The sequence below is a fragment of the Hippopotamus amphibius genome, chromosome 3 (genome assembly GCF_030028045.1).
Source record: "Hippopotamus amphibius kiboko isolate mHipAmp2 chromosome 3, mHipAmp2.hap2, whole genome shotgun sequence".
NCBI classification, from domain to species: Eukaryota; Metazoa; Chordata; class Mammalia; order Artiodactyla; family Hippopotamidae; genus Hippopotamus; species Hippopotamus amphibius.
Window position 1 is genome coordinate 49,888,458 of NC_080188.1, and position 26,172 is coordinate 49,914,629.

The 26,172-nt window shown below is 39.1% G+C and overlaps 1 protein-coding gene across 4 annotated transcripts in view; it reads left to right on the top strand.

Moving 5' to 3' along the window:
• Positions 1-8,561: 8,561 nt before the first annotated feature.
• BMP2K (BMP2 inducible kinase) overlaps positions 8,562-26,172 on the top strand; it is a 115,979-nt gene continuing 98,368 nt past the window's right edge. For 2 of the 4 annotated variants that reach the window (XR_009052532.1, XM_057726107.1), the window contains exon 1: positions 8,626-8,930. Coding sequence is in view for 2 of the 4 variants with exons in the window: in XM_057726107.1 (XP_057582090.1) it covers positions 8,768-8,930 (163 nt within the window). In the remaining 2 variants the exon portion in view is untranslated. Of the gene's footprint in view, positions 8,931-26,172 lie in introns of all 4 variants that reach the window. The other 2 variants (XM_057726106.1, XM_057726108.1) reach the window with 2 other exon arrangements.

Below are 26,172 nucleotides of genomic sequence, written 5' to 3' on the forward strand. Positions count from 1 at the left end.
GCTATACACCCACTAGAAGAAACCCACTAAGAAACCGTGCCTATACCCACTAGATTCAATGTTTGGTTTAAGTTTGTATCTTAAATTTTATTTCTGTTTTCCCATGTGAGTGGTATAAGGCTGTGTGCATGTGTATGTCTATACAGGCCTGCAATAAATGCCTATTTAATTAATTACTTACACAGGGACAGCCAAATCAAAATATTAATTTTTTAAGGTTTTGATCATCTATTTGTTGTCATATCAATACTAAAAATTTCAGAGTTTAAGTGGGCCAAATCTATAGTTGGTTAATCCTCTTTGGTATAAAATATGAGCATTGATCTCTCTTATAATAACTATTTTGCTTAAAATGTATTGTTAGACATTTTCATAGACCAAGTGTATTTATGTATGTGTGCAAAATTTGAATTTGGTATCTGTCCATACTGAATGAACATTTTAGTGCAAAGCTGCTTAAATACACACACACATTAAATTTATAAGTTTAGAGTTTATAAAAATGTGCTTATTTATGAAAAGGATATAACATGGGGACTCAACAAAGAATACTTCATTTGGATAAAAATGACAAGAATTTTTTTTTTTTTTTTTTGGCACACGAGCTTAGCTGCTCTGCGGCATGTGGGATCTTCCTGGAGCTGGGATCAAACCCATGACCTCCACATTGGCAGGCGGATTCTTAACCACTGCGTCACCTAGGAAGCCCCAATGACAAGAATTTTAATAAAATGTTAATTATGTATAAACTTCTTTCAGTTATACATTTTTTTTTTCCTACTCCTGAATTAAAGTTCTTACTCAGGAGTGCTAATTTCTCTTGCATCTTGTATATGTTCTGACTTGCTGTTAGTTTATCAGTAAACATCAGCTGGGTGTTGTCATGGTAAATGGGAAAAACGTTTTTAATCTGTCCCTATAAGTAGACCCAGTGCTGTCAGCAGATAAGAGAGAGAACAGAAATAAGGTATCTGTTGAAGTATGAAAAATTAAAAACTTAAAAAAGGCATACTTATCTTTAAGAATGATTTCCTTGAATATTATATTTAGAGCAACATGCAAATTATATAATTGAACAAGGTCAACAAAAAACAATTTTCAGGGACTTCCCTGGTTGTCCAGTGGCTAAGACTCTGCGTTCCCAATGCAGGTGGCCTGGGTTTGATCCCTGGTCAGGGAACTAGACCCCACATGCCGTAACTAAGAGTGCAAATGCTGCAACTAAAAATCTCGCATGCCCCAACGAAGATCCTGCACGCAGCAATGAAGATTCCCCGTGCCGCAACTAAGACCCAGTGCAGCCAAATAAATAAATACATATTTTTTAAAAAAAGAAATTTACAAATATTATAATTTAAGAAGTGGATACATAAGTATAATTTTCATATTAGCTTGAAATATGCACTAAGGTGGTGATTGATCGTCACCATGATGAAAATAAATGATAAAAATCACTTTTATATAATACCTGGTCACACTTCATTAGGATTTTTCTGAGTAAAGATCTACAACAGGAAGCTCTCTTTTACCTTTAAACAGCAGTACAGTCAAATTTATTTTTGTTTACCAAGACTCTGATCAATTGTAACTCTCCCCTCATAGCATCTGTCTTTTATTTCTTTCTGTGAATCCAAAATTCCATTAAAAAACACATTTCAAAATATCAATTCAAAGTGGCATTTATTTTCCAGGCACTTTGTTTAATTCAATAAGTATTTAACACCTATAATGTGCCTAATATTGGGCTATGTATACAATGGAATTATTTAAAAATGATAACTATGCATTGTGTATGACAGTTAAGACTCACATACACTCAGCAATTAAAGAAAACAGTATGCTAGGCTTTGCATGCAGACAAAAGTGCTAGGATGGTTCAGAGAAATGATGGATTACTATGAAGTGGGGAAGTTGGGAAAAAACTTCTTGGAGGAGGTAAGTTGGGCAAGCTGTATGTGTCTAAAATGGTTGAGGAGGAGGGAAAGACGGTGCTCAGGGTCAGGCAAATAGCAAGTGCAAAAGGACAAGAAAAAGAAATCGGCCTCTTAGGGCAGATTTGTTTGCTTTGAGTGGTGGAGACCAGGCTTTCATTGTAGCCTCAGGCTTTACTTTCAGATTTACTTCAAGTTTCAGAGTTCTTACCTCTTACCTATCGTTGTCTTACTGATATTACCTATGGCACTCTCTTGCTTAGGCTATCCTGATTCTACCCTTTTAAGTTTTCCACTCCAGAAGCAGAATTTCCTTTCTTATAGTTCCATAAACTGAGCAGTTTCCCATTTCTTGTTTTTAATTTTGTTTTTAAATACCTGCATTTCTTCTCTTAGGACTGTCTGCAAAGATCCAGCAAGCCACTTATGTTTAAGTTGGCCAATGTACTTGAGTTCCGCAAATGTTTATTAATCACTTACTAGGGTCCAGGCATAGACAGAGATGAAGAAGCCATGGTTCCTACCCTCTTGAAACTTTCAGCCAAGGAAAGGCTCTTTCTTGCCCCAAGTCTGCCTATATTGTCCTATACTACAATTTGCAGTTTAAAGTCAAAATAGAATATAAAATAGCCAAAATAGAAAAAAAAAAAAAAAAGATAAATGCTAAGAAGCCTAAAACTCACCCCAAAGAAGAACCAATAGGTTATACCTATGAAGCACCTGTGATGAAAGGGTAGCATGTAGAGTACTTTGGGTCCTAGCTCTGTCACATTTAGGACAACTTTGAACAAGATGATATAGAGAAAAGAAAGGGGACCTAACGTTTCTTCATTGCCTGCTATGTGTCTGCCACTGTGATTGGTATTTGTTGTGTATTATTTAATACTCATAGATCATATCACCTTCCAGCTCCCACTTGAAAAAACAACCAAAATATTTACCACCACCAAAGAAAAAATATAAAACACATATTCTTGGGAGTTCCCCGGTGGTCTAGTGGTTAGGATTCGGTGCTTTCACTGCTGTGACCTGGGTTCAATCCCTGATCAATAAGTGAGATCCCGCAAGCTGTGCAGCACGGCCGAAACCACCCCCCCCCCCAACCCCATATTCTTCCTATTTTAAAGACAAATAAAACTCAGGTGTAGAAAAGCTAAGAAGCTTGGGATTTCAGACATACCTGAGATTTGAGCCTAGTCTCAAGCTCTTAATTCTACCACTTACTAGATTTTTGGCTAAGTTATTCACTTATTTATTCAATACTCACTATACGTCAAGCACTTTGCTTGGCACTGGATTTTAAGAAAACAATGTGACACAGTCCCTTTCCTTAAACCTCTTAAACTGCAGTAGAGGGAGACAGGCATGGAATGAAGCCCTTGTAATTAAGTGATAGGTGTAGTTCTGGAAGTGTATAAAGAGTAATGTGGGGGACAAATGAGTCCATTCTGCCTGGGACTGGCAGATGGCAGAGGTCAGGAAAGCTTTCACAGGGGACATGGCCCTGGAGTTCCAGACAGTCACCCACTGAGTCAGGTGATTGTGAGAAAGAACAAGACATTCTACCGTGTGTGAGCAGTGGGGCCTGAAACAGCTTGGTAAGGAATGAAAATGGTTCAGGGTGGCTGGAGTGAGAGAGTTGTAAGTCAGGCGTAGTACTACCTGCTTCCTTTGTTAGCAGGTTAAATATATAGAGTGTTAAGCACAATGCCTGAGATATACTAAGTGCTCAATAAATGTTTCTGTTCCTCCTTCAGTTTCTCCATTAATTATATTGCTTTCCAGCTTGGAATTCCATGACTGTATAGGTTCTTATTGTATATTGGTTCATACGCTATCTAGCACATTGTACAGGTTCAATAAATAGTCTACCACAGTTGGCAAAGCAAGACATGAATTTTGATAAGGGATTGAAGCAAAAGCTGACTTTAGCTTCAACGTTTTCTTTCTCTCTGTTCCCCTACAGTAACTTGAATAGAGTTTTGCTTGAGTGTATGTGAATATTGTACAAGTGTAGAGATTCAGCCTCAATTCCACACACGGGAACGGGATTCACTGTCTTTCCATGGGAACGTCTCACCTGCTTCCAAACCCAGAAGAGTTGCTTTTCTCTTCCCAGAAGTTTTGAAGATCATAGCATCAACCATACTGTCAGGAGATTTGAAGGCAATATACCATCATTGCATAATCTTAGAGCGCATCATTTCTATTCCGAGCTTACAGTCAACTCTATCTCTACTTCCAAACTTTCCTCCCTGCCTCTGTTATATGGTTGTGTACATGCCTCCCCCCACACCCCAAGAGTACAAACTCTGAAATCTTGACTTGTCTGATGCAACTTTGCATTTCCTAGTTACAACCCCCACCCCAATCCACAGTGCTTTATTTACCCTTTGCAGATATTCAGCAACTATTTGTTAACTAGACCTGGTTAATCAGAAATTAATCTCACTTATAGTAGGGTTCCCTGAACCCTAGCAGCACACTCATATAGGTGAGTGATGTGGCCAGAGGGCATAGGAGGGCACCTTATCACCTTAGACTGCAGCAATCATATTGTTATTGTGTATTTTCAAGCAAAGTCTCTATGGTGTAGTGGTTAAAAGCATGAGCTATATAAAGCCATACTACCTGGTGTTGAAATCTGTTACAAGTCACAGGACAGACCTTGGGTGTGTAACCTCTCTCTCTGTGAATCAGTATTCTCATCTGCAAAGTAGGAGTAATAATCTGAAATGTTATTTCACAGTGTGGTCATGAAGAGTTACTGAGTTAATACAGGTAATGCACTTTTGAATAGCACTGGTACATTGCAAGTGCCCAATAAGCATTAGTTCTCATTTTACGCTCTGCCAAGTTTTAGACGAATGTAACTGGGAGCATGGTACTAGCTCGGCCAGAGGAGGGAGATGCAAAGGCTAACAAAGAGAGGGAGGGCAGGAACATACCCAGGGATGTGACTGTAATCCCTTTCTAGGACAAATGCTTCTTGAGGTGTGAGGCTGAGGTGCTGTATACCTGGTGGATGCCACCCCCCACCCCCACCCCCACTTCAGTGGGGTTGGGGATCAAAGGACCTCTCTTGGTGGTGAAGTTGCGTACCTCTTGCAGTCTTTTTTAAAAGCATGGTCAAGTTACAGGAAAAATTCTATCACAGAAAAGTATTTTATGGTAGAGTCATTTCTCTTATTGAGTATTTCTGAGCATCTTGATATTTTAAACTCTACTATTAGATTGATCTTCCTTAGATGTATATACACTTTTTACAGGTATAGTAATGATGTGGAGCAGTTTCAGCAGTTTTAACAGAGGATTTAGATATTAGTGATTTTTTTAAAAAATACTTTTAAAATGGATATATATATGTATATTCTTTTAATGGATTTCAGGACTTTCACTTTTTTGGAAAGCAAAGATATAGGCATTTAACTAGGTATAAAGTAATTCTGTGAGGCAGGGAGGATAATTTTTCCTACTAGGAAAACATAATGAGGCTAATAATGATTAAAAACACATCATCAAAGGGAAACATTGACTTGTGAGGAAAAAATGATCAATTAGGCATTGGAAGAGATGATTTATAAAGGTAATTATGGCACTGGAATAAGTTTTTTGGGATAAGCATACTTTGTTTGATCCATGTCAGTGTTTCCTACCTCACATATGTCTTTGAGAGCCACCCTAGTGCAAAAGAGATGAGGCTCAAAGTAACAAGAAGGGTTATAGCTTTCCAGTAGGAGACAAAAATATAACAATAATCCCCCCCCAGACCAAATTCCTTTCTGTTTGAGGATCTTAGAATCCTTGAGTTGACTACAATGATCTGTTGACTTTATTAGTATATTGTAACATGAAACCCTGCAAACTGAAACAATCTGCTTTAAAAAAAAAGTCTTTATTATGTGGCTAGTTTCTAACTATTTTTTATTGCACTATGGCTGTAAACATTGGAAAGATCGACATATGTATTTAAAAAACCTGAAATGTAATTTGAATTTTTTACCTTTATTAAACTATTCTATATCTGTCTTCTTACTGTAAGTCACCTCAATGACAGTGTTTAAGATGATCAAAATGTACATTATCCATACTTTTTCCTAGAGATTTTATTTTCCAACAGGAAGCCGAAGTGAAAAGGGTGCAAAACTAAAAGACTAGAATTCTCAATATAGTTTTTCCATTAATTAGTATGTCATTTTCTGCCTACAGATTGGTTTAAGGACACTCAATTTTGACTCACAAAGTTGCTAGGAGGATACAATTTGACAGTTAATGTCAACACCTTTTGGTAGTATTTGTAAATGCTTGGCATTCTTGTTATTAGTAATACAATGTTTTTTAGATTGTTAGTAACGTTTGTCACAGAATATTGTGGAGTTGACATTCCAAGACGATCAAACAGTATTCAAATTTTTATTATGTGCTTGGTGAAAAATTAATGACCACATTGCTTAGTGTTACCCATAATTTTTGAGAGGGGACCTATGCCTTAAACTAATTATCAACTTCCATATCAGAAGTCAGGTTATTTGGGTACAAAGAAGTGATTTTTTTTTTTTAAACCACAGCAATTGTGGTAAATTGGTTCCCAAACTGATCACAGGAGACTTTATTTACTCTTGTGTTGTCATCAGGTGAAGATATATTAGGCCTCAACTTTGTATGTTAGGCTGATTGCAGTTTAGATTGTTATGAAATGACTAAATTTCTCAGTTATTTGGCTTGAAAAAATATAATTCACATATTGTAGGAATGAGACTCCACAGTGAATCCCCATAGTAAGAATGGTCTGCTTATTTCTAAATGGAAATCCCCAATTGTCACACCACATCAGTGATCTGACATATCTGACTTCCATTGAGCTGGAATGTGCTTTAAAGGTCAGGCCTCTGTATGAAGAATTTTAGCTTAGCGGGTTATGCAGCAAAAATGCCCAAATGCAGAGCAGTGTTTTAATGTTGGCAGAAATAGCGTCTCTTGAAATAGCAGAGGGGAAGAAAAAAATGTAAGATTTTAAGCCCAAAGTCTAAGCACATTTCCTAACGTTTCTGCCCTTATCTCATTAAAAAGCTGGATAAAGCAATAGGGGTGGGGACAGAACCACATCATCTACTTTCACTGACAGTTCATGCTGGAGTCCCACAGGTACAATTTATTTGGCCTACATTTTAAGTATTTGGAAAATGCTATGTTAGAAAAAAATTCAGGTTTCTGGCTTCTCTTAAATGGAAACTTTGGCCACAGTGGGCCTGTATTCATACAGGGGGGAAAAGCAGGTTGGATTTGAGAATCGGCTGCTCTCTTTACACATGCTCTATGACTTCCCACTCCTTACCACCCTTAACGTCTTACACCACGTTCACTTTGCCTGCCTAACCCCGCAGGTGTTGAGATTCCTGCGGTTTATGAAATGGATGCAACGGGTCTTTTTTTTTTTCTCCTTTAACGTGCAGATCTCTTTGTTAGAGGAAGAGGGGGGACCCCATGGCTGGTTTTGCTTCCGTTGGCCCTAAATCTGCCGTTTTTCAACGATCTGACCCTAACCTACTTTTTCCGAATGGCCCAAAGCATGAAACTAAGTATCAAAGGATGGCCCTTCTAGTCGTTGCTCTATCACAAGCCAGCCATGTGACCTTGGGCGAGTCCGTTAAGCTCCCTTGGCCAAAGGTGATGAAAGGTCTTTAAACGGACTTAATACCTGTTCTGAATACTTCACACGGCTGTTGCACAGCACACACGAGATTTTGAAAGTACTCCTAAGTCATTTATAAACCGCAAAACGCTCCCGAGCACAGGCGTCTGTTAAGAGTGCGACACCACAGCTTTAGAAGTTGGGTTACTGGAATCCGCTCTAGCTCTGTGCTGCTGACACCTCCCACGCTCGGGGGTGGGCGAGCGGAAGAAAATTCTCAGGGGAAGGCTCTGGAAAACCGGCTTAGAGATGCAGCGAGAAGTCCCTTAGCGGGGGTAAAGTTGTTGGCGGCATTTTTAAGCCCCCAGAGCGACATACCAACTTCTAGCCGAGATGACAGAACCCTGCCGCACAGCCAGCGCGAAAACCGGTGCCCGGGCCACCTCCCTGCTCGAAGCCGGGACCCCAGGAAGCAGGCCTGAACCCTCCCGGCCGGGACCCCAGACTCGGGATTCCGGACCTCGCCCTCGTCCCCAACCCCCACCACCGCCTCCCCCGTCCCCCCCGTCCCCCCTCCACGTGACAAGAGCCGGAACCGTCACTTCCGGCGGCGCAGGCACCGCGCCTGCGCGGGGCGCCTGGCCTCAGTGAGCGGTTGGCAGGGGCGCCGCGCCGCCAACGGCCGCGAGTGGCGGGCGGCGCGGGTTCGGCTGGCGCGGCCGCGGTGCCGCGGGCTGCGGTCCAGCGGGTGTGCGGCCCGAGCGGTCCAGCCCACTCCCCGGAGGGGCCGGCCGCCCCGCCCCCTTCGCCATCTCCCTCCCTTGCGCCCTCCTCCGGGGCTCGCGCTCCGGGCGCCTAGCGCGGCGGCGAGGGCGCCCGGGGCACTGGCGGAGGCGGCCGCGTCGCCCCCGCACTCGGGCCCGCCCCCTCGCGCCCCGCCCCGTCCCCGCCCTCCTCGCCGCCCTCTGCGGGAGCCCGGCAGCTGCAGCGGAGCCGCGGAGCGGGCGGCGGGGCCGGGGCAGTACGCTCGGGGCGCGCGGCATGTGAGGCTCGGCGGGCCGCGGCGCGCACGGACGCTCGGACGAGCGAGGGGCGGCGACCCCTCGCGGACGCTCGGCCGCCTGCCGGGCCGGGCGCTCGCCCTCCCGCTCGCCCTCGCGCGCGCCCCGCGCCCTCCCGCGCCCTCCCGCGCGCCGGCGGGACCATGAAGAAGTTCTCTCGAATGCCCAAGTCGGAGGGCGGCGGCGGCGGAGCGGCGGGCGGCGGGGCCGGCGGGGCCGGGGCCGGCTCCGGGAGCTCGTCCGTGGGGGTCCGAGTGTTCGCGGTCGGCCGCTACCAGGTCACCCTGGAGGAGTCGCTGGCCGAAGGTACGGGCGCCCGGGGAGGCTCGGGCCGGCAGGTGAGGGAGGGCTGGGGTGTGGCGGTAGCTTCTCCCGGTCCTGGCCCGCTCCTCTCCTGGCCCCCCCCCCCCCCCGGCTGACTCCTCTTCCCCCTTCTGCCTCCTCTGCCAGGCCAGCGGCGGCTCTTAGAGTAGCTCGGGCTCTCGCGCTTCGGTCGCCTTTTCTCGCCGCCGGCAGCTCTGAGCTGTGCACAGTTCTTTAAGTGCGAGTTTGTCATTTTCAGTTCTTCTTGACGCAAAATAAACAGGGAACGTCTTAGCGAGTGCTGCGGTGTCATGACTCATTAGAGGGTCAGATCGAGCAGGATTGGGGCTCCTCTGTCCCCGCTGTGGCTCAGGCGGGTGACTTGCGTTGGTCCCTCCACCCGGGCGCAGGACCCTGCAGCCCCGGTTGTTCAGCTTGGGTTTGCTCCTGCTCAGTCATCAGTTGAAAAAACAGTTTGTTTCTGTGTGTACTTGTGATGGAGGTGATATTTTGCCCCAAATTCATTTAATAGGTTGCTTTGGGCAAGCAGGTAAACTTGAAGTCCACTTATCTTTGTTTTTTAAGAATCTTCTCTATCAGGTATGTTTCTCTGATAGTACTTTAAAAGGCGATATGAAAGCAGGTTAACTTTCATTTGAGAAGTTTTGTGTTCGATCCTTCATTATTTTTATCAGGCTGTGTCGATAGCTGCAAGTCTGTTTACAAAGTTTACTCCATTAAAAAAAAAAGATCCTACACTTTAGTTTTGTATTTCTTGTATAATTGGTTTGTAGGAAATACTCTTGTTTTATTGCATGTTTCACTGACTTTTGAGTTTTTAATTGCAGAATATTACAAAAATATTTAAAAATTCTCAAATAATACGTTGATAAATGGTCCTTTTAAGTTCCAAGATTAAGAGAGAAGAAATCAAAGACAGTAGTTTTGGTTCCCTGAGAGTCAGTTGCTGATATAATTTGGAGACAGTGGACTGAGATTCCACTTGTGTTTTTTGAAATGCCATAAACAATAGCAAATTAGTACAAGAGAAAAACCTGAAGGTTTTGTCTATAAAATATTCTAAAGAGAAAGAAATTTTGAATTATTCAGGGATGGATGTCATTGTTTTGCAAGCCACTGGCCCTAATAATGAGTCTAGCTGAACCTTAGAGAGGTGGGAGGAGGATCCTTAGCTTGTCAAATAATGAGTGTATGGTAGTTGGTGTTGATAGACATTTACTATGCTGTAAAAGTTCCTAGCTCTTTATTAGATGTGAATTTCAAGTGTTTGAGTTGTAGATTGAGCTGTGGGTTTTAAGAAGACATGGCTGTAAACTCACATGCTGTACTTCTGTCTTTGAGTTATTGTAGTAACTAATTCAAGTGTGGCTTGAGTAATATTACACTAAATCCCAGATGTGTCTTTCATTTAATAAGAAATAATTGACATTTCATCAAACTAGGGTTTGGATTTGTAGCTTCTACCACTGCTCCACGCATGTGCTATCATTACCCTAAGCAAACTATTTTCAATAAAAAGGAAGTAATTTTGGAAAGTGTAAATAAAAATGAATTTCAAAAGGGGAGTGCTCAACCACACACACAAAAAAATTAAAAAAAGTTTTTCTGTCACTGTTGTCACTATTAGAGTGTTCCGCTGACTTTTGCCATCAGTTTGTCATTTCTCTTGGAAAAATCCATAATCAGGTGCTAGGAGGAAGCAAGCGTTGAACACACTCTGGGAAGATGACGCTTCCCCAGCCCAATACCCTAGCTCCTGGAACTAGGCTTTTGGCCTCCCCGGGAGGGAAGGCTGAGGCCTAGGCTTTGTTCCTTGTGTATTTCTTCTCTTTTCAGCAGGCACACAACTGAAATTAGCTACATTTGGTTTACTTTTTGATCCTGACGATATATTATTTCACATGCTTAATATTCTCTCCTTTCCAAATAACTAATGCCACAATTTAGATAAGATGTTTAAGCACAAACGTGGTTTACATTCAAGAATGATCATTTGCAAGTGTACAGATACATTTGCCCAATTGTAAGATTAGGGCAAGTGCTTGTGAAAAGGCATTATTGTAGAGTTTTAGAGTGCCTGAAATGGAGAGAGGTGTACCACTGATGGGAAAAGGGTAGAAGCAAAGACAGATCGAAAAACAAACTAAGTAGATGTTACATTTTTGCCTTGTGTCAGTGTTGTTTAAACAGAGCCAAAATCCTGTAGATGCTTTGTCCTGAGGTGTTTTTGCCGTGCTGCTGCAAATATAGGTGGCTTGCTCAGAATGACCTCTGCAGTGTCTTTGAATCTTCAGTAAGCCTGGTGTGAGTGCTAACCTGCCCCCCTCTTCATATACATATTTGATTTCCTTATTCATAGTTTGTTCTATGAAGTTGCCATAAACAGTGATTTAGCAAATACTGAATTATTGTTACCAGGGGAAATACAGTGTTAGGGTACTGCAAGACTGTTCTCAACCTTTTTGTCACCCAATCAATATATAACCATGTTTTATTTGTTTCTGTTTAAAGACACCTTGTCTAATGTGTATTGTTGACTTGTTAACATTGAACTAATGGCCAACAGTACTGTAACTCATACGTAAATGAAGCATAGCGAATACACAGATTTTCTCCGTAAAGGGCATCATAGCCTTCTTGTGCTAAGGAATGCTAAATGGACAACACTTCAGCACTATGCTTGGGGGCTACTTTAAACAACAAAATCACCAATAAAAAATAAAAAGGTGAGAAAAACATGGCACTATATAGACCTTGAAAAGGGCCCTTGTTTATAGTATGAGAATTGAAACAAGGCAGAGCAGTATCTCGTTGATCCTAGCTGGCCTACTCAAAATTTTCACCACTATGTGCATGTCTGCAAATGACTATGAAAGTGCCATTGTATTGATTTTGAGATGTTGTATCGGTTTCGGGGATACAAATAAATTTTAGCAAGTAAGCAAGTTTACAAATATGAACTCCCCAAGTAATGAGAATCAATTGTATATGTATGTATGTATAGGTATGTGTGTGTATGTATGTATAGGTATGTGTATGTATGTATATATATACACGTGCAGATACATGTTCATGTATATATTTAATTAAAAAACTCAGATTCTCAGGGGTATACTTCTGTTGTGTGTTACAACTAAATTGTTGGTATAGTTTCCTTTCTGAAATATTATATACTTTGTATCATAATCTCTTTCTATTTAAGTATATAGATGTTTGAAAATGCTGACAACTTGCATCTTTTTAGTTCTTGCTCAAAGTTGAGAGGACTGATATCACAGTGGGCCATTTTCATGGTTTTCCTTGAAAACAGTTTAGTTTCAAGAGTGCAAGTTCAACGTTGGGCTGTAGAAATGAGGTAGAGCTATATATAAGTTTTAGCTTGAAACAGTATCAGATTGTCAAGCACATATTAATTCAGTGTAACCATCCAAGTTTTTATTAGAACATAGGACTGCTTTTGGATTATATGCCTCTGTAGGCCTTCAGTGGTAGTCAGAATAATTTAATATTGATTGATAATGGGAAGAGTGGATTCTCATGTAGGGGACTTTTCCCCTTAAATGTGTTTGGTAGAAGGTGGACTTATGGGGAGCATAGAGAGTGGGACACCATCCATAATATTTGCTGACATAATCTGATCACGAGGTTATGGGGCTGGATAGGAGTGGTATTTTGAATATGATTGGGTGCATAGGACTTTCTGACATGGACATAGGGGTTGTTAGCACTGTCAGTAATTGGAGGCCAGGAATTTACTACAGAGTTCTGTAAAAGCAGCTCAGTAGCTCTCAGAGTTAATTGCTCAAAGGGTGAATTTAGGCTAGCTGTCAGTTAATTCTTATTGTTAATTTTACAGGAAGGTAGTAAAGTACATCTGATTTTGCAGTATATATCAGTAAGAAAATTATGTATTTAAGCATGGTATCTCATTTGCAGGAATTATCTGTGGCTACCCAGTAACATGTAGGTTAAAGTTCCTGAGAGATAACAGAGAGAGAACAGAATGGGAGGATTTCACAAAGATATCAACAACTGTTACTATTTCTTAATTATTTATTAAATGCCTTAAAAAAAAAAAAAAGCCAGGCTCTGTACTAGGCGCTATTTATACAGTGGAGAACAAAACAGACATTTCTCTTGCCTTATGGAACTTACAGTCTAGTGTAGAAGATAAATGTTAAACAAAATCAATCAGGTTAATGCAATTAACAATTTTGATAATTGTCGTGAGAAGAAAGCATAGGGTTTTATGAGAGAACTGATTCAACTCATATTGGAGGATGAAGGAAGGCCTTTTTTTTTTTTTTTGACATTTTAGCAGAAATCTGAAGTATGAGGAGAGTTAAGGAAAGGCAGCACTGTGAAGGTGGGGTGGTGTGGAGTATGTCATTAGAGAAATTCCTATGTGGGGAAGAGTTTCAGGAACTGAAATATGTTCAGAGTTATAGTGAATGAATCACATGAAAGAAAGACCCGAGATGGTTTTGAAGAGGTGACCAGGATCCCAGTCTTTGTATGCCATGTTGGGGATATTAGATTTTATCTGAAAATGCTTTGGGAAGCTACTGAAGGATTTAAATTAGGGCCATGACGTTCTCTGATTTGTATTTTCATAAGATCATGGTGTTTGCTCTACAGAGACTGTTTGAGAGGTATACAAATTAGAGGATTAGTTAAGATGCTGGCGGTGGGGATGGAGCCTAATGTTATTAATGCTTAAATGGGAAACTTGGTGTTGGATTGGATGGAGGTGGGTATTGTAAGTGTGAAGAATGACTTGCTTATGCATCTGTTGGATGAAGGTACTATTTATTGAGATGCGGAAGAGTAGAGAAGGAACAGATTTGGGGGGGGGGGGGAGTGTGGTTGGGAGGATATCCAGTAATTCCAGACATGTTTAGTTGAATTATCTGGGAGGAAATACGTGTCAGGTGGGAAGTTGAATATATGGTCTGGTACTGAGCAAAGACATTTGAGCTTAGAGACAGGTACTTCTGATTAGTGAGCATTTGGCTGTTATTTTAAGCCCTGGGAGAGGATTGGTGTAGGGAGAGAGTGTTGAATGAGAAGGGGAAGGCTCTCATGAAGGATGGCTGTGGAACATTGGTCTGAGACATTAGAGTTTATCAGAATCATTTATTTGAAGGGTTTGGTAAATCACAGATTGCTAGGGCTTGGTGAAACACACATTGCTGAGCCTGACCTCCAAAGTTTGATTTTGTATGTCTGGGTGGAGCCTGTAATTTGTATTTCTACCAACTTGCTCATAGTGCAGATACTGCTGCTCCAGGAACCATACCTTGAGAACCAGTGATTTAGAGTAGGCAAAGACTGAAAAGACTAAAAAGGAGCTTCCAGAGAAGCAAAGGAACCAGGGGAAGGTGATGCCTTGAAACTCAGGAGTGAAGGGGAGGGAGGGAACAGTTGTGTTGCTGAGAAGTCATCTTACTTGGTCACATTTTTTTTGGTCAGGCATTCACGATTGCCAATGCTCAGTCATTCACCTACCTTCTGAATCTTAGCTGTGGTTATTTCTTAGTGATGCACTTTGCTCCAGCCACAGTGTGCTCCTCTCCTCCTTGTTCCCTGATTGAATCTTCTGTTTACCTTTCACTCTGCCTGTGACTGTCTAATCCTAGCTGGCTATGATCACTCCCTTCTTTCTGTGGATACTTTTAGCTGTTTGCTTCTTTTTTTCCCCTTATCACATTTAATCTTTTGTCTTGAGATACAATTATGTAAGGACTTGGAAACACTAAGGTGATTAGTTATTGTTCCTGTCTCAATGCCCCTAGCAGATAGTAAAATTCTTGAGGCTAGAAGAACTCTACCATTAACTGCTTTTTTGTGTCATAAAAATTGCCTCACTGTATCATGGACATTCACATACTTTTCAAAGGAAATGAGTTTTGAATTTTTTTTAAACCAGAATTCTTTAATAGAATTTAAGACCTAATTTGCAAATTAAGCACCAGTGGAGGGCTCTTCAGTTCTTGTCCCCTCAAAGGTCTTCTACGTATGCCTGGGGACCCTGAATTTTCTACTTTGGTGAAGAAAAAGGTTGAAGGCAAAGTTTGTTTAAGGCAGTGTCGTTTCAGTTAGCTTCCTTGAAACAGCAAAGAAGGAATAACGTGGATGCGCCCTTAAGTCATCCTTCTCTAGTGACATTATATTTTTCTTTATTTAGCAAAGGCGGCTGAGTTAGAAGATGAAAAGTATTTTTACATGCAATTGTGAAATTGTTTTATATTCTAGTTAATTTTGACAGCCTGTTTTGGATGGAGAGCTTTTTTGAGGACAGGGTCTTATTTATTTATTTCTGTATCCTTAGTTCCTGTCAAGTAATTTTTTCTTGTTGTTGAATTAAACTATCAGGAAACATTGTTTCCTTTTCTGTAACACATAGTTAATACCTATTATGAAGATCAATATGTAATGTGTGATATTGACAAGATAATTTGTGACAGTACCTAACAATGCATGCCAAATCTCTCAATAAATATGGGTTAGTTTTAGGTTCAGATTTAGCTATAAGCTTTCAGTGAAATCTGATTTTGGCATTGTAGTAACTCGCTTTTAGATTAGGTATTATATTTATCCTGAATTAAGTTTCACATTTATGTTTCTAAAAAGTCTGAATCATTTTGATTAGATAATTAGTATATGGCATTCCTTCACAGATAATTTTTAAGTTTCAATCAGCTATATAGAATTTTGACCTTGATAGCAGCATAGGCTTTCACAATAATATGAAAGTAATTTGAAGCAAAGGATATTACATAGAATATTGTTAACACATGCTTCTCTTTTGGGTTGTTTATGTTATCATTTTAGGGATAGCTCCTAGGATGTAAATTTGATTGCTGATTTATTTTCTCTAGAGGTGGCAGTTTTATTCAAGGACAGGATACTAACAGTAAAACAATTTCCAGTTTTCAACATTTCAGAAGTATGTAGTGGAAACTATACATTTATCTCCAATAAAGGTGCTAAATTGCACTGATATCAGATTTCTTTGCTTTTAGCTGTAGTCAGCTTTGTGTGGTTAATACTGACATTATCATGCTGAGCAAATTGGAAAGGTTGTCTTTGGTTATTTTAAAAATAGTGTAAATAAATTAATATTTGTTAGTATCTTTCCATATGGGGTCCACAGGAGGGAAAAATAGAAAATTGATGTTGTTAGTACTAAGGAACATACTAGACGGTAGAATTGATGTCCGTCCTTACATTAATTCCCGGTCTTCTTTAGAGTTCTTTACTAACCTTGTGTATTGTCTGGGCTTCTCTTTCACCCCTTCTCTTCTTTTTTTTTTCTTTTTCTTTTTTTGGGTCAAAACTTAAAGTAGAATATACACATTTATTAGAATACATTTGGTAACTATCAAAATGATTAAAGCCTTGATCCGGAATTCCAACATTAAGAGTCTGAATGGCAATTTCAAAGCTGCATAAGGTTTCATCTGCAAGGGCTTGAGACTGCTCATTCCTTGCTTTTCATCCTGCATCCATCTGGTGAACCATTTATGTACCCACAAGGCACTATTTTTAGGGGACTCAGTTGGGACATTGAGTGGTTAATGACTGAGCTGTTTTAAATAGTTGGGCACTTAGTTAATTTGGAGATTTTCTGTCTGTGTGTATCATCTTTACAAATGAGATCAGTCAGCACATTTCTGCTAAGTTTCAAGACACTCTGCAGGAAAGTGGTTGTCAGGCCTTTCCACAGAGGGACTTTGTTTTTGGAATTTTGGGTTTGTCCTAGAATTCCAGTAACATTAAGGGCATAGTTTGGGATGTAACCTTTGGAGAGGTACTTTGCAATGGATATTATTTAAAAATGTGAATCAGTTGTTGCTACTAGTTTTCCTATTTTAACATTTTGTTAAATTTTGAAATGATGACTTCTTGGAGGCAACTATTTAAAAAAAAAAAAAAGGCAAAACTTGGAATTGGGCCAGCTGCTAATCCCAGATATGCCAGTAACTCACATTGTGACATTCTGACCTCAGTTTCCTCAAGGAAAAAAATGAAGTGGGTATAGATGAATTTGTAACATCTTTTTCCATTCTAGCATTCTCGGATTCTGTCTATATGACTGAATATTACTGCTCCTGCTGATAAGAAAGGAGCATGAGAAAGGGGGGATAACGATGCATAGTTTTAGGATTGAGACCGTAATGAATGGACTGTGTTTGATTTTCATAAATTTGAGTTCTTTGGCAGACTTCAGTGTAGGGTAGCAATTTATTTTTTATTCCATGGTATAAAATTATTTCTTGATCATTGGGAAAAAGTCTTTTCTAAGAAGTTGCTTTATGTGGTAGCCTTAAGGTAGGGGATGGGTTTTCAAATAAAAGTGTGGGGCATTTCAGAGTGCTATTTAGTTTCAAAAGATGTGCCATCTTAGTTGCTGCTTTTGTCATTTTAATAATTTATGTTCTTCAGGTGATTCATTTATAGTACATGTATTTTAGAGAATATCTGGAAATTTCTTGTTTTTCAAGTTTTTATTTGTAAAGAATATATGAAGAAGGGTTATGATTATATTTTCTCTGCGTGAATTTACGGATAGAAAATTTAACCATGATTTATATGAAGAATGTTACTTTTTGTTTCCTGTGTGCTGTCAGCTCTAGTTTGGGTCCCTAATACTTCTGAAAGAAACATGTTCTTATGTGGACTCTTCCCCCCCTTTAAGGCTCTTTACTCACCAAATCACCTCTTGTATTCCTTCCAATTTATTCTTCCTGAGGTGCACTTCTGATTATGTCACCCTCTTATTTGCCTAACCAAGTGAAGTGCAGACTCATTTCTCTGGGTTTCCAGGTCCTCTATGATGTGACCCCAAGCCCCTCTCCAGCCTTAATCTCTCACTCCAACCCTAGATGTGTATCACTACTGCGTATGTACTTGATACCTTCTGCACTTCTCTCATGCTTTCTCATTCAGCTTATATTGTTACATTTGCTTATAATGCAGACACCTGCCTCCCCAATTCTGTTAAAACTGAATCTTGCAGAATGCATTTAAAATACAGTTAGTTATGCAGTCTTTAGTTTTCCGTGAAACCCTGTTTGCAACCAAATGAGTGTAATTATGCCTTCCGTTGATGCCCTGTGTAGCAACTGTTGCTCATATTGCACTTATTTTACACAGCTTTATTCTGTTCCAAGAAAATGTCTAATAAAAAGTTTCCTCTGCTGCAAAATTAAAAGCTCCTTTAAGGTTTGGCTTATATTCATCTTATATCTCTTGCAGTGCTGTACTCATGATAGGTATTCAGTACATTTATAAGAAATTGGGTTTTTCAACTGATAAGCAGTCAGAAGACCTGTAAAAATTTACTGTAAATTTGGATACTAACCAGATTTGACATATCCTGCTGTTCAGTTGATATTTAGGAGCAGTTTGGCCCTGTTTTTCAACTTGTGTCCCTTCATAGAAATTAAAATAAGTAGATATATTTGATGATAACGTAGATACACTATTACCTAGATGGATGAAAAAAATGAAGAGATTTATTTTTGGGTTTCTAGCCTATTTTATTTCTGTCATGATTACACAAATAGTACATTTTTGTTTTGTGGGTACTACATTGCTCTTCTTAATAGGTATGACTCTCGGAAATATTCTAGCCTAAATTCCCTTGACCCATGTCATCTTTAAGAAAGCCACTACTGTGGGACAGAGAGAGCAAACTGAAGAGGCCTAAAGTCTGTGCTCTGAGTGGCTAATCTTAAGAGAGTAACAATGTTGGAAATGATCAAGTGGCTATGGCTTTCTTTTGAGTGGCTGACAGTATCAAGGTTTAATGGGACAGCCATAATCTGAGGAAATGAGAGATTAGCAAGAAGGGGATCTCATCTCCTTAATGCTCTGGGTGAAGGAACATGTGATCATTGCTTTGGGCAACCCCTCTGACTAGTCTGTGATATTGGAAGTGCTCATTTTCTAGGCAGAGAAACATTGAATTTTTTTTCTTTTTCTTTTTTTTTTTTTTAAGATTAGGAAATTTGTAAGCCTTTAGTGTAACAAGGGTAGCAAACTAAATCTTTATGCAGTTTTCTTAGTACTAATCATTATCACCCTTAACATTCTTTTATTTCTTCTTTGGTTTCCTGGAAGAGAGGTTTCCAGCACACTCCTTTGCTTGCCAAATTGCTGTATTTACTTATTTTCCTTAATTTTTTTGTGGCTGGGCCATTGTTCAGGCTGGCTGGAGGTTTTTACATACTTCAGTATTGTCCTTTGAATGAGATGGTCAGTGGTTAGTCTAAATTTTAATATTCATTCTGGAATCATTAAGATATTAGTACTAAAATGACTTACACATAACAGTAAAATATTTTACTTAATGAATGTTTTCAGGACTATTTTTCTAGGGAGTGGGATTATGTATCATTGGCCATGACCCATTTTTTTACTCTCTGGCCTACGTAACAGAATCTCTCCTACTGAATGTTAATGGTCTATCTATTCTTTGTGTATAAAAAAATAATGCCACTGACTCATGATCAGTAGGACATGTGTTTTCAGTTATTTTTCCAGAAGTAGGATGAGTATGTGCTTAGCTGTGCTTAGGCTTTTAATGGTCTCTTTTGTGATCAATGACAGAAGTTTGTGAGATAGTTAACTAGTGTTGTAGCGCAGTAATGTAGACCTAAAGAGGTTTTTGTTTGTTTACCTACTAGCTTAGTTCAAATCCTAGTGAGTAGTTAACCAGATTGTTAAATTTTTGTTAGCATTTCATCTTTTAGCAAAATATTATTTATACATTTTTAAGGATCTCAATCCAAATTGATAGTTATATATTTTTTAAAACCTAGTGAACTAGCTGTTACAGATTTATGCTTTTCAGCTCACTGAAGTGGGAACTTAAGAAATGTTGCAAATACATGGATTGAAAAAACACGTTTGTGTATGGCATTTGGCCCATAGTATCCTGTCTATAAGGAATGTTAGAAGTAAGTTTTCAAGGTGCTTTGTGAATCCATTGTGTTCAAAGTTGGATGTAACTATTTTGATGTCCTGTAAAGTTCTAGGATGAGAAACTCCTATTTACAGAGTTAATATTCAAATTTGTTTTCACTTTAGAATAGTGGCTGCCTTTCTTAATACAGGCTACGTGTATTTTAAAAGGTTATGGTGGGCCATTATGGATATTCTGAGGTCAATTTTATTGAGTTTTGTTTTTTAGAAGACTAAATACAGGGATGGGGTGGTAGGTGGTGTACAAGAATCTGAATTAAGGCCAAGACCTTCTCAGCTTCCTAGAGAATATCACCAGTAGTCTATTAACTGGAGTTGGTGGTGTTGTCTTTTAAAATGCTAGTGTGTCATTAAATCTCGTGTAATCATAGCAATTATCCAATTTTGGTTCCCTTATTTATTAAATATGAGAAAATAGAGTAAGGGATGAGCCAAAGTTACACTGTTAGTATTGGTTGTGGAGGGCAGAATTTAGGTCTCAGGACTTTAATTTAGCACTCTTTCCACCATGTGGCCTCCGTAATTGGCTCTTGTGCACATTCAAGCATTGGCCTTTGATTGGAGTGGGACTTCAAGCAGGCTTAAGAGACCAGGGGACTTTTAATATTCTGGAGGCAGCTGGAGTATTTTTTTAAAATTAATTAATTAATTAATTGGCTGTGTTGGGTCTTCGTTGCTGCGCTCAGTCTTTCTCTAGTTTCAGAGAGTGGGGGCTACTCTTCGTTGTGGTGCGCGGACTCCTCATTACCGTGGCTTCTCTTGTTGCGGAGCATGGGCTCTAGGTGCATGGGCTTCAGTAGTTGTGGCACATGGGCTCAATAGTTGTGGCTCACGGGCTCTAAAGCGCAGGCTCAATAGTTGTGGCACATGGGCTTAGTTACTCCGCAGCATGTGAGATCTTCCTGGAGCAGGGATCGAACTTGTGTCCCTTGCATTGGCAGGCAGATTCTTTTTTTTTTTAATACTTTTTTTAAATTTTTATTATTTTTTTTTAAATTATTTTTTTGGGGACACATCAGGTTCAATCATCTGTTTTTATACACATATCCCTGTATTCCCTCCCTTCCTTGACTCCCCCCCCTCGAGTCCCCCCCACCCTCCCCGCCCCAGTCCTCTAAGGCATCTTCCATCCTCGAGTTGGACTCCCTTTGTTATACAACAACTTCCCACTGAGGAAGGCAGATTCTTAACCACTGTGCCACCTCAGCTGGAGTATTAAGGGGTCTGAGGTGGAAGGAGGTATTCCCAAACATTTTTGGGGTCTGTGGGGTCTGAGGTGGAAGGAGGTATTCCCAAACGTTTTTGAGGGGTCTGAGGTGGAAGGAGGTATTCCCAAACATTTTTGAGTTAAAAATTTTCCCACTTTGCTGTTTGCTAAGGCCATCAAATCATGTGTTGCATTTGTTTAAGATGTCAGGATTAATAAGAAAAGGTTTAAAATTGCAACTTCTCCCAAATTAGTCAGTTGTCTCAGTCTAGAAAGATTCAGTCCTAAGTGAAATAATGTATTTGTGAACTGTGAAGTAACATAAAGTCACATTACTTAAGCTTCTTCATTTGAATCTAGCATAGCAATATCTGGGACCTCCTGGTGGGAGGAAAGTGAAAAGAAGAGAAATAGCTGAATTCTTATCCCCTACTTCCTTCTGTTCCTAGTTCAAGGTTATGGGAACTTTAAAGCTTAGAGTCTGATATGCTGTAATATCAAATCCCCTTTTGTATTTCATTTAACCAATTGTGCTACATTTATTCAAAATAAAAAGAAAAAGCACAGGTTCTTTCAGTTTTTTATTTTAGATCATGGGCTCTAGGCGTGCAGGCTTCAGTAGTTGCGGCACGTGGGCTCAGTAGTTGTGGCTTGCGGGCTCTAGAGCACAGGCTCAGTAGTTGTGGCGCACGGGCTTAGTTGCTCTGCAGCATGTGGCATCTTCCTGGACTAGGGATCGAACTCGTGTCCCCTGCATTGGCAGGCAGATTCTTAACCACTGAGCCACCAGGGACATCCCTAGTGTATGTATTTTTCTGAGTAGAGAGTTTTTTTTAAAAAAATTGAGATATACTTGACATATAACATTATACTAGTTTCAGATGTACAACAGAATGAGTCCATATTTGTATATATTGTGAAATGATCACCACCAATAAGTCTGGTTAACATCCATCACCACAGCTAGTTACAGAATATTTTTCATATGATGAGAAGATCTACTCTTTTGGCAACTTTCAGGTATACATACTGTATTAATGACTATAGTCACCATGCTGTACATTATATCCCCAGGACTTAGAGCTTTTTTATAAGCCAAAGTATAACCCCTCTTACCCCCATCTACCTCTAACATGTCTTTCCTTTACTTCCAACTTTAGAGACTATAACCCTGATTATCTTCTCCCTCCTCTTTCTTTCTCTATCAGTTATTTGATTTTTCTTCTGTTTTCTTCTTGTTTCTTATTACTTACTATCCAGCATATCAACCTGTTTCTCTCCATCTTAAAAGACAAGAAAGTAAAGCATTTTTGTGTTTTGTGTCTTTTTCATTCTGTCATTGACTTCTGAAAGAGTAGGCTTCACTAATGGTTCTTAGAGTGTGGTTTGTGAGCCCCAGGGGAGGGGTCCCCAGGACCCTTTGAGGGGGTCTGTCAGGTCAAGATTATTTTTGTGATACTGCTAAGACATAATTGCCTTTTACTCTGTATTGGCATTTGCACTGATGGTTCAAAAGCAGTGGTGGTGGTGGTTAAAGCTGCTTTCACACAAAGCTACACAGTTGGCACCAAAATATATTAGTAGTCATATTCTTCACTGTCACAATCACAGTTTTGTTTTTGTTGTTGTTTGTTGTTGTTTTAAAGCCAGTTTCTGTTAAGAATGTACTTGATGAAGGAGTAAAAAATCTTTTCGCAATCTTGCGTCTTGAATATGTCTTTTTTTTTTCTTTCCTGATTGTGGTAAAATATAGATAACATATAATTTACCATTTTAACCATTTTTAAGTTTACAGTTCAGTGGTATTAAGTATGTTCATGTTGTTATGGCACTATCACCACTATCCATCTCCAGAACTTCTTCATCTTCCCAAATTGAAACTCCGTATCCATTAATCAGTAACTTCTCATTCCTCCTTTTCCCCCTGGGCCCCGTAACCACTATTCTACTTTCTGTCCCTATGAATTTGACTATTCTACCTCGTATAAGTGGAATCATACAATATTTGTCTATTTGTGGTTGGCTTATTTCATTTAGCATAATGTCTTCAAGGTTCATCCATGTGGTAGCATGTATCAAAATTTCTTTTTAAGTCTGAGTAATATTCCATTGTATATATATATCACGTTTTGTTTAGTCATCCATCAGTGGACACATTTCAGTTGTTTCCACCTTCTGGCTGTTATGAATAATGCTGCTATGAATATGTGTACAAATATCTGCTCAAATCCTTGCTTTCATTTCTTTTTGGTATATACCCAGAAGCAGAATTGCTGGATTATTATATGAAAAATTCTGTGTTTAATTTTTTGAGGAACTGCCATACTGCTTTCCATCGTGGCTGCACCATCTTCAATTCCCACTAGCAATGTACAAGGGTTCTGATTTCTCCTCATCCTTACCAACACTTGCTATTTTCTTTTCTTTCATTTTTAAATTTTATAATGGCCATCCAAATGGATGTGGAGTGGTATATCATTGAGGTTTTGATTTGCATTTTCCTAAAGATAAGTGATGTTAAACATCTTTTCATGTGCTTATTATTGGCCATTTGTAAGTACACATCTTTTTAATATGTGAAGAAATGGGAAGTTTACATAGAGCACTTGCTGCATAATGAAGTATAGTGGTGTAATTGAGGAAAGGCACTTAGGTGATTGACTTGGGTGCTGAACCTGCTCCTTTTTTCATGGAACACTATTTTTATTTGAAAGAATGACTGACAAACTATGGTTGTTCATTTAGATTTGGGTATTTGGCAGACATTTTCTCAAATAATTGAGCCTGTCACTTCAAGGAAAACAACTGTTATTAATGATAGGGTTTGAGCTTTCAAAAGAAAATTAGAATTTTGGAAAACTTGTATCTACCATCGTGAACTTGACAGCTTCCCATTACTTAAAGGCTTTTTCAAAGATATAGGTGATAATATTAACAAATATGATTTTTAAAAAAGGGTAATGGAAAATTTCTTTAACTTGGTGAACTGTTATTTTCCAAATACATGATGTTACAAATACAAGTTTGACCATTGGATTTTAATGTAACTGCAAAAAATTCAGTGATGTGGTTTTAGATACCATGTTGCAGTGACCTTTAAGAAACCACTAATTGTTATGTTTTGCTATAATGGTGGAGAAGGATGTCCATAGTTATCTGAAAAGACTATTAAAATAGTCTTTATCTTTCCCTCTTCATGTGAGTTTGAGGCTACATTTTCTCCATGTGCTTCATTCAGTCAGAACAGCAACACAGAAGACTTACCGCAGAAGCAGGTATGAGAATCCAGCAGTCTTCCATTAAAGCAAATATTTTAAAGAGCTTTGCCAAAATGTAAAACATTGCCATTCTTCTTTCTAAATTTTTGTTTTGAAAAATATGGCTACTTTTAATAAAATGTCATGTACATTGATGTGTAATAAGTTTATTATTATTTTAAATGAATTAATAAACATTAAAAAATTTTGTTTTAATTTCTAATCTGGTAAATATAGATTGATATTACCTGCATAAACAAAAGCTCTCTGGGGTCTTCCATAATTTTTAAGACTGCAAAGGGATCCTGAGCCCAAAGGGCTTGCAAATTGTTGGGTACACACTGTATGGTCTAGCAAAACTGTATAAACACAGTAGCCACTAGCTACATGTGACTACTACTTGAAATGTGGCTAATCTGAATTGAAATGTACCACAAGTGTAAAATACACATGGGATTTCAGAGCCTGAATATGAAAAAAAAAAAAAAAAGAATGTAAGAGATCTCATTAATATTTTTATAATGTTTAATCATATTTTGGGTATTTTTGGTTAAATAAAATGTTATTAAAATCCACTGCTGTTTACCTTATGAATTAATTTAGCTACTAGGAAATTTAAAATTACATATGTGGCTCTCACTATATTGGACATGTATTGGACAGTACTGGTCTGTAATGATGTACAGTTCAGTGTGTGGACCCTACATTTTGCAGTTGGGGTTGTTCACCTGGGATTCATAGATATCCATGTGTGTTTTTCTTAGGAGAGGGCTTATGACTCTCATCATGTTCTCAAATGGACATGTGACCGACCAGTGAAAAGTTAGGAACTGTTGTAGAATATGTGGAGTTACTGCTTGCAGTGACTTGGGCACTGCTTGTGGTTTGAATCTGGAGGAATCCCTTTCTCATACTTTGGATGGCTGGGTGAAACCTGTGGTGCTTGGGTTGTTGTGAGATGTAAGTCTTGGCTTTTCAAGTTGGAACCCTGAATGAACAGTCCCAAAGAAATTTTTTTTTTTTTAGCAAGACATTAGCTATTGTATAGTACTATTAGTAGTAGACTGCAGATTGACCTGAGAATTTAATTATCACATGTAGGATTGTTTCTGTGGGAAAAATATTCTGAAAGCCAAAGAGTAGTCTTAGAAGCTGGCAGAACACAGTCCACCTCTAAGTCAGAATTTCATACATTTGATGCTTGGAATCTGATCAAATGAGTGAATTTCTTAACTTGGTCATTTATAGAGGTTGAAAATAAAATATTAAGCATGTGTTAAAGTGGCAGTACATTCCAAAGATGAAGTTATAGGATGCTTGCATACCATTTATCCCTAATCATAAGTGGGATTAACAAGCCACTGAATTGGAGGATGTGTGAATTAAGTGGTTGCATGTTTAGTTTGAGTTAGGTCCTAATGCTGTTATTTAATAGATTCTTGGCTTACATTGTTAGTTCTCATGAAGAAAGTCTTCCTTAAAAAAAAAAAAGAAAAAAAAAAAGAAAATCTTCCTAGAACAGTGAAATTTCAGGGCCTGCTTTGAAAAGTGAATGTGGTTTTGAAGGTATTCGAAACATAATTACTTCATTACAACTCTTTGTACTTTCGTTATATTGCCCATAGGGTTCATTGCAATATCCCATAATAACTTATTTTTGTCTTTCTCCTTTCCATAGACCTGTAAAATCATGTTTTCCAGAGGCTAGCACAGCCACATATTAAACTTGGTTGAAAAAAGAACGTAGGAAGAGCCCCCATCTCATGGT